Here is a 10000-nt window from a genome sequence, read left to right as displayed (position 1 = left end):
TTACTCCAGCCATTCCTGAAACATAGCCATATGAACCAAAAACCTTCCTAACCCTGGGGCTTTGCCTATGACCCCCACCTGATCGCCATGAACTTGTTCTGCCCATGGCATTTGTGGCGATTTATTTTCTTCATTTCTGACTTTTTTTTTTTGCCTATGCAGACTATTTCATGCATTAGTAGTTTTTCTCTTTATGAAAGTGCTATTACAATTTCCTGTAAATGTATATCAAAGTGTTAAGTGATGCACAACTTTCTTATCAACTTGCAAAAGTAGTACCATAGATGAAAGGCATATTATTTTTGGTCATTCTGTCCATTAGACAAATTGTACTATATACTACTTGGCTGTGGGAAATTGAAACTATAGTAGAATAAGAATGTTGTGCAACACAACCCCCAGAATATCTTAAGTAAGGCTTTATTTGTGTGATGTTAGTGTAATTTATGCCAAAATTCCAGTTCGCAATAAAAATGTATGATTAATTATTTTTCCTATTGTTTATGTTGTAAGTGACAGCTGATGAAGGAGGCCTTATGCTCATACTACAGTTTCTCTGATATTTATATCCTCTCTTGCTATGGTAATTTTATGAAACACGTGCAGTGACCCTGTAATATTTTAGTGGATATATTTTTCTATAATTTTTTCTTATTTGATTACAAGTATTGTGATTGTGGATGCGAAAATTATGAAATTGGGATTATTCGCATTATAGAGTATTTAAACTAGTCATTCTGAAAATTTAATCAGATGAACAAGATTTAATTTTCATCAGCTTTAGAGATCTGCCCAAATATAGATATCTGGGCATTTGTTAGTGTAGCTGAGAATTCAGTGTCGTACAAGATTGTAACAGGATCTAACAGATATTTGCCGAAATGATAATGCATATCTCTCTCAGGTTTAACATATGCATGTTATGAACTTGAGTGTAGTGTTAGATCTAAGAAAGGAGAAAGTATTTAGAATATCAAAAGTATAATTTTCTCATGAGTCTTTATGCTTTTTCCTCTTCCCAATTTCTCTTCTTGCCATCAATTCATGTCACTGACTTCCATATTCTTCTGTATTATTTTATATACTCTCTCACTTTAATCCTATTTGATTGTCTTGATTTATCATTGCAAACCTTATCATTAAGGTTCTGTATATTGCAGACAGAAATTGTGGAAGCAATCTGCTATATATGGCTTGAAATGTCAACGTCGCTTCCAGAGCGCCGAGGCACTTGCTGTCCCAACTGCAGAAGGGGCACCCAAGGTATTTACTATTGCTAGAATGTGTGTGAAATATTAATATTTGATGACCCTTTATTTTGTCTTACCTTCTAAATAACCATGTATTAAATGCTTCTTGAATGTGTGAATTTGAAAATATTTTGTTTAACTTTACACTTTTTCTGTATAATTTTTAACTAAAGAATTATTAATATTATGTGCAACTGTTGTGTAAATTTTATTATCATTTTCTCTTTCACAGGTTTACCCTGAAAAAATTCAGTCAATTGTGTCCCAGATCTCTCAGCTAACACTTGTGGAGGTAGCAGATTTGAATGAATTGCTGAAGAAGACTCTAAACATTTCTGATGCCCCAGTGATGGCTTTTGGTGCTGGAATGCCAGCAGCAGCTCCGGCACAGGTAATGATATTTAATTTTTTTTATCTTTGATTTGTTTATATACATGTTCATAAATTATTACCATAAACCAAACATTTTCTATTAACAGTTGCCCCAGAAAAGGGTTTGTGGACATCAGTGTCTTTAGTACCTCTACCATCAATGTTAACTTAATGCTGTTGGGATGGCATGTACACACGTCATGCCCACTGAGCTTAGTTTATTGATTGTATTTACACACAGATGGCTCCACAAGTGCTAAGTCATAAAGTAGTCAATCACTAGTCCAACTCATCTTACCTTTTTGCCTCTTTTCCTTGATATTAGGAAATGTTTTATTTTATATTGCTATTAGTATTGTTAATAACATTGTAAGGATTACAGTGTCAATGATGATGATAACAGCATTGATATTGATACCATTAGAAAAGCAAAAGGGGGAAGTCAGGGGAGGCCACATAGACTGCTAATAGACTGGGCACTTGTAGAGCCTCCTGTTATATATATATTTTACAAAGCAACATCACAGTGAACATTACGTTTTCCCAGCGGTATAGGGTTAAAGGGTTATCATACTCAAAAAACTTAAGTCATTGGTCATTGAACATTCATAACTGTGGCATATATAATGGTCATCCTATTCCATGGCAAGTGTAACTTATCAGCAAATATGATGAAAAGGCCTCATTTTATAATAACTATGATTTTGAAGATTAATAATAGCCCTGTGATGTAAGTGGATGGAATATGCTTTGGGAATATGCACTTTTGTGAAAAATGTGTTTGCAGAAGCAATTGTGATTATTTTTATTTGATATACAGTCATATTAATCATCATAATAACCTTGATATAACAGGAGGAAGAGGATGAAGAGGCAGCTGCTCCAAAGAAAGTTCAGACAAGTTTCACTATCAAGTTGATGAAGTTTGATACAGCAAAGAAGGTAGCACTTATTAAGGAAGTAAAGGCCTTGCTTGAAGGCATGAACCTTGTCCAGGTATGTAAGATATGGGCAGGTGTTTGGGAAAAAATCTTTTGAAACAACATGTATAATGTTTATGTTCATACTTTTTGGGAATATTTTTTTGTTTTGATAAACATTTGCCTTTTATTATACGTGTTTATTTTTATGTTTACAGGCAAAGAAGTTTGTTGAAAGCTGTCCTACAGTTGTGAAAGCTGACATTCCAAAGGATGAAGCTGAAAAGCTGAAAGAAGCTCTTACAGCAGTTGGTGCTGAATGTGTAATTGAATAGAACATTCGTTTGTTCATATTTTGAAGACAAAGATCAGTCATTGGAAAATTTCCATTTTTTGTTTGTGGAATGACTCATGTAAATAGGCAGTATGATATCTGTATTGAAAGAAATGTGATTGTATGCTTTTTTTTCTTAACATAATTAGCTTTCAATAAAATAGTGAAAGTTTATCATATTTATTAACCTGTTTGGACAGTGAGACAGTAAAGACTTTAAAGACCAGGATTTAGAAATAATACCTATACATTTATCTTTATTAAGAGTTATATTTAAGTTCAAGCCCCCCCAATCCCTTGCCCGTTGTTGTCGTGGGGGGGCTTAGGAGGCGGAGACTGGGACCCAATGATGGGGAACTCCCCAACCTTGGGACTCAGCCTTCGACTCAACTAATTTTGCATGGCTTTTTTTCTCTTCTTCTTCTTCTTCTTCTTCTTCTTCTTCTTCTTCTTCTTCTTCTTCTTCTTCTTCTTCTTCTTCTTCTTCTTCTTCTTCTTCTTCTTCTTCTTCTTCTTCTTCCCACTTTTCGTTTCTGTCCCTTCACCAAACCCTTCTGCTATCCACCTCCTAAGGTGTGAGAGCCGTGCTGAAAGGATGAAAGGCTGACTTTGTGCCAGTCCTGAACGGCCTGAGGGAGCCATGGGCACGGTATTCCCCTGATTTGTTACCTAGCCCTTACTCCTCAAGGGGACCCTGAGGGGTGGACTGTTTTTATCCCCAACATAACCAGGCTTACCATGGCCAGTAATGAAAACATATCTCCACTATTAGGGGCAACGAGGCTTGCCCCTTTATCAAATAGCCCCAACGATGTAAACCCACCCGATTCCCTGACCCCAGGCTCTCCTTTGACCACGGCTCCGAACACTCCAATAACTACCCCTCATCAATGCCTACTAGTACAGTAACCAACAATCAACCCTTAAGGAACATTTCCACTCTTCCAGCATGCTCAACTTCAACACCTCTATCCCCACAACCTCCAACATCAACCACCCCATCCTCCCTTATTAATACCTTACAGCCTTATTGCCCACCTCCCCATAACACTACCTCCCTCAACACTACTCCATCTTCGTCACGCCCCCGCCCGTCGACTACCCCTATCTCTACAACAATTTTGAATACCCTCTTTAGCGCAGCCAAATGGGACCGATTTTTCGTGATCCCTCCCACAGCTCCCTACTCTGACAACACCCTTCTCTTCCAACAATGTCTCCAAAAACAAGAAGGTAAAGTCTCTTTCCGTAGCCGACCCGACCCCTCCCGTCTTGTCACAGTAACATCCGAAAACCAAGCTATAGCATTAACAAAACTAACTGACCTATATGGTAACCCCATCCTTGCAGAACCCCATCCAACCCTCAATACTTGCACCGGAACAGTTTTAATCTCCCCAGCAAATTGCCAATCTATGACAAAGATTGGTCAGACTGTGGAGAAGACCTACTTGCCTGTCTCACAGACTATGATGCAACATCAGTGCAATGCTACTCCATTCCCCCCAGAGGTCATCGAAAGAAACCTACTAACATAGCCAAAATTACCTTCCGTAGACATGACCTTCCCTTTAACGTCTACATAGGAGGAGAATCCCTCCCTGTTCGTCCATACCAACCTCCTCCACGTCAGTGCCAAAACTTGGCGTCTAAGACACCCAGCCAAACATTGCCGTTCCACAGCCAGATGCCCACTATGTGCCCAACCTGGCCATACCCGATCTAACTGCCCTGCACAATCACGCACATGTGCCAACTGTGGCGGCCCCCATAATGTATTTTATAGGGGCTGTCCCACTTACGAATTTGAGTCTGAGGTAGCAACTCTCAGATTCAAACTTGGACTCACACTACGTGAAGCCAGACAAGAAGCACGTCGACGTGGTTTCTCTCTTACTCCTTACTCCAGTAATACTGCTCATTCTACCAATTCTCCTAAACCCACGCACCCTACATCTAACCCCCCTCTTCTACCTCCTACCTTCCCCAGTCAAACTCTTTTGCCATCCTAAATCCAGACACTCCAATCTCTACTACAGATATTTCAATCACCACTACAACCCCAACACCTTCCCCTCTCCCTCCTCGCACAACCCGTAACAGACAGAACAAACGTTCCACCCCTCTTCCCCTACCACACAATCACCTCCACTTTCCTTTGCTCCTATGCTTGAGACACCAGTCCTCTCTTCCCCCCCTCACAAGAAATCCTTTATCCCCCAAAACTCCCCAACCAACTCCTCAGAAAAAAATATTGAAAATATTCAAGATTACTTAATGAAAACTGACACTCAACCTCCAAATACAACTCCTGCTCCTTCCACACACCAAGTAACTGCTGATATCCATCCTCCTCCTAACGATATCCCCCTACACCCAATCCTCCTACCCCTCCCAACACAGCCCATCCCCCCCGACCCCAACCCCGCCCACATTAACCCTCCCACCATCCCCTCTATCCCTTCCACTCCCTCCTGGATACACACGTGAATCCCTTATGTAACCCTCCCACCATCCCCTAATCCTTCCACTCTCCGTTGATACACACGTGAATCCCTTATGTCACAAATATCCCCTTCCACAGACCCTTGTCTCCAATACCCCTCCTAGAGAACACCAACTCCCACACCTCTCCCATCTCAGACCTTTTGGTCCTTATCCCACCCTCTAGCTGCTTCCCCCTCAAAATCTCCAAAACGTACTACAATCTATATCACTAAAGTATAACTATCCTTCATTGGAATATTCGCGGTTTCCGCTCCCACAGACCTGACCTTTGTCATATCCTTCCTCTTATAACCATCTATTTTATGCCCTTTAAGAGACCTTTCTTACACATCCTCCAATACCAATCCCCAATTATCATTTGTCTCTTCCCACATTCCCTTTATGTCTCGTCCATACTTACCTCTGCTTTCCTCCACCTATCCTCCCTTCACCGACCCCCCAACCCATCAGACATCCTTACAGAATCCACACTTTCTGTTTCAACAACCTATCTCTTTCCTCATACATACCCTCCACTAATCTAACTCTTACCACAGCCCGACTCTAACCCTCTTCACTCACCAATTCCTTTGCCCGCTTAGACAACTAATCATATACACCAACACCCTTCCTACATTACACTATAGTGCTACATGACCTTAGATGTCTAGCACATTTATCTTGCTTTTAACCATTAACCATTAACCTGAGTTTCAAGTTCATGCACAATCTACCCTGGTAGACCTCACTGGCAAATCAATCCCTGCCCAGCACCACTCCTCCCTTGATACATGTACTGGAACTGTTGCCATTTCCCCGGCTGATTGCCCAGTATACGATTAAGATTGGGCAGACTGTGACGACGACCTACTTAGCTGCCTTGCTAACTACGATGCAGTATCAGTATAGTGCTATACTATTCCCCCAGAGGCCGCCGTAAGTCTCACATCATTATTGCCAAGATTACCTTTTGCAGACATGACCTTCCCCATAAGGTCTATATAGGAGGAGAATCCTGCCTTGTCAAACCCCCACCCCATCAATATCAGAAATGTTGGTCATGACCGTTCAAACTGCCCACCACGACCACGTACATGTGCCAATTGCAGTGGCTCCCATAATGTATCTATACCTTGCCTACATGTGTGAGTCTGAGGTAGCAGTTCTCAGATACAAACTTGGCTTCACTCTACGAGAGATCAGTCAAGAAGCAAACCGACTAGGCTTTCAGTCACTCCCTACTCTAATACCATCCTTCACTCCACTCCTATCCCCTCTACCAAAGTGATCTCTACGTCTTCCTCAGCATCACTCCCCCTTACTCCTCAATTTCCCACCTCTACTTCCCCCATCTCCCAGTCAAATCCTTTTTCCATTCTGAATTCAGATACTCCATATCTACAACTGCCCCTATGACTCCTCGCCTTACCCATGCACCAGATAATCTAAACGTTTCACCCCATCTTTTCCTACCACATCCCATCCCACACCTACATCCAACCCCTTAAATGTCTATCTTCAATTCACTCCTCGTAAAAAATCTCTTGATGACTTCTGAAACTCCTAAGCATGACCAAGAGAAAGTTCCTCTCTCTCATACATTCAAGGTGACTGCCAACATTCATCCTCCTCCTCATATTCCCCCTACCCCTTTTCCTCCTACTCCCTCCCAACATACCCTATCCTCTCCACCCACACCAAAACCTCCTTCCTTACTATCCCTACCACTCCCTCCTGGATACACACGTGAATCCCTTATGTCACAATGTCCTTACCCCAGATCCCACCTTCCCTGATGAACTTCCTGATACTACACCTTCACCGCCTTCCCCTGATTCCACCTCCCATGAGCCTCCTGATACTACACCTTCACCGCCTTCCTCTGATACTCTACTTCAATCCCCAGATGCTCCTCTTACCTTTCATACATCCATCTCTACCCTTATCATCCGTTGATTGATCCACAATGACGCCACTACAGTGGAACATTCGAGGTTTCCGTTCTCACAGACCTGACCTTCGCCACCTCCTATCTTTTTATATCCCTGCCGCCAAGAAACCTTCCCACACATCCTCCAGTACCAATACCCTTGCTTGCTTGAGATTTGCGAAGTTCTGGCTTCGCCCGGGCCTTTCACTTATGGCCCGGCGCACCAATACCCAATTACCATTTTGTATCATTCCCTTCCTCTCTATATTCCTCCTCTATACTTGTCCATCCATAAAACACCATATGCCATACCTCCCACAAGCCACTAAACCTTGCACAGCTATCCGCACTTTTCACTGCCACTGGATCACAATTACTTCAGCCTATTTGTCCCCTTCCCCTCCTATTGAAACCTTACTTTCCCCACTCCAACCACTTTTCCTGATAGTTGAAGACTTTAACTGTCGCTACACCCTCTGTAGTGACTCCCTAAGTCGCTCCTTAGAGCACTTTCTCTCCAATAATGACCTTATCCTATTTAATTCAAACCATCCCACCTACTTCGACATGTGTATCCAATCCTTCTCATGCCTTGATTTTTCTCTTTGCACTCCTACCCTTCGTCTAGACTTCCATTGGTCAATTCTAGACCACTTTCACTCTAGCAATCACTTCCCTATCCTCCTTTCTCTTACTTCCTATGTCTCACTTCGTAATCCCCTCGCTGGTGCTTTGACAGAGCTGACTGGCATACCTTTACCTCTCTTTCTTCTCTCGATCTCCCCCCATCATCCTTCTCTTCCACTTCAGACATGCTTCTCTACTTCACAACCAATGTCCTAAATGCAGCTTATACAGCCATCCCTCGCACCTCCCGATCTTACACTTCCATGGTGTTCCATGGTGGAACCTAGAATGTACTAAAATGCTTCGGTTGAAGCGCGCAGCTTGGAATAGCTATCGATACAAGAGAGGCACCTCCAGTCAGTTAACTACACTCATATTTAAAAAGGGCAGTCCAACTTCGCCATACAATCCGTAACTCGATGACAAACATCTGGCAAAATAATGCATCCTCCATAACATCATCTACACCAGTTTCTGCAGTCTGGCGGCGGATCCATAAACTATCAAAAAAACGTTCTCCTCATTTTTGTCCCCGTCCTCGTCCTCCATATCCATAATAGCGATACCCATGAAGGCCTAGACGGTATACATCACCGTACGTTACGACACCTTCTACCTACTTCTTGTCTTTCCTCCTATCAATATTCAATAACATATGGACAGCCGGAAACTTTGCTCCCCATTGGCGTAAAGCCCATGTACTACCTTTTTTAAAACCAAACAAATCTGGTACCCTTCCACAAGACTACCGTCCCATAGCCCTCACAAGCTGCTTTTGCAAATTACTAGAAAGGATTGTTAACATCCGGCTAATGTGGTACCTCAACCACAACCTTATCTCTCCAAATCAGTTTGGAATTCGTCTTGCATACTTCGAAACACAAATCTCCATACTACCCTAATCCTCTCCACCCTTGATTATGGCTTCCATATATATTCTTCCGCCTCTGCCTTCCTTCTCACTCAACTTGACACAATCCACCATTGCGGTCACCGTTATCCCTAGGTGCCTTTCGATCCTTTCCAGTTGAGAGCCTATACACTGAATCAGGCCTACCATCCCTTTCTCTACGTTCCGCTCTTTTGTCTTTAAAAAGCTATGCTCGTTTCCATCAATTTTCTCTCCAAGATAACTGTCCCTCAATCCCTTCTTCATACTTTCTCCTCCTCTCCACGTTTCCTACCCCTTTCCATGTTCATATGGACACTCTGCTTTCCCCATTTACCCATTCCTCATCTCCGATCCCTTCCTCTTTCTGCCCAAACTTTCCCTGCCTGGCTAATACCTTCCTTCTGTAATTGCCATTTTATTTTCCCTGACCCACTCAAATCAAACATCACATTCTATCCTCCTCAAACATTTTCTTGCACATATCTCTAGTCATTCCTACAGTACCCATGTCTATACAGACGGCCCCAAATCCACCTCAGGTACTGATTTCGCTGTAGTCTTTTTCACACATACAACTTTCCCCTTCCTCCTGAATCCAGCATCCTTACAACAGAACTTTACGCTATCCTTTTCACTTTGCAACGCATGTCTTCCATCTCCTCCTCAGCCTTTACCGCCTTCACTGACTCACGCAATTCAATATCACTCATACAATCCATAGACCTTATCAACCCTAAAGTCCGTAAAATACAGAATCAGTTGTTTTATCTGTCCACACGACAGAAAACAGTTAAATTTTGCTGGATGCCCAGTCATTTCGGGATCCCCGGCAATGAAAAAGAAGATGCCTTGGCACGATCCGCTGCCTTGTCAAACCAGCAACCCAGTTTTTCACACAACCCAGCCACCTTCTACTACCCTCACTTAAAAACTTTCCTTTATAACCGTTGGCAATCTTTCTGGTTAGGTCTAACCACCAATAAATTACAAGCCGTAAAACCTTGCATCTCTACCACCAGAACAGACGGTGGGAAACCGCCCTTGCCCGTTTACGAATAGGTCACACCCGCCTCACACATCCATACCTCATGCCATGCTCCAACCTACCTCTGTGCTCCTCATGTAATGTACCTCTGTCAGTTCCACATATCCTACTATCCTGCCCTCACTGTACTGAAGCACATACCC

At 42.5% G+C, this 10000-nt stretch overlaps 1 protein-coding gene across 1 annotated transcript in view; it reads left to right on the top strand.

Moving 5' to 3' along the window:
• LOC119570878 (39S ribosomal protein L12, mitochondrial-like) overlaps window positions 1–3048 on the top strand; it is a gene marked incomplete at its 5' end in the record, with an annotated part of 4412 nt that extends 1364 nt beyond the window's left edge. The window contains 4 exon segments of the mRNA XM_037918442.1: window positions 1161–1263; window positions 1483–1641; window positions 2478–2618; window positions 2761–3048. Of these exon segments, the coding sequence (XP_037774370.1) occupies window positions 1161–1263; window positions 1483–1641; window positions 2478–2618; window positions 2761–2877 (520 nt within the window).
• Between the last annotated feature and the right edge of the window lie 6952 nt (window positions 3049–10000).

Source organism: Penaeus monodon, unplaced genomic scaffold, assembly GCF_015228065.2.
Source record: "Penaeus monodon isolate SGIC_2016 unplaced genomic scaffold, NSTDA_Pmon_1 PmonScaffold_426, whole genome shotgun sequence".
Classification (NCBI taxonomy): domain Eukaryota; kingdom Metazoa; phylum Arthropoda; class Malacostraca; order Decapoda; family Penaeidae; genus Penaeus; species Penaeus monodon.
Note: the sequence above shows the minus strand (reverse complement) of the source record. Positions and strands in the feature narration are given on the sequence as shown.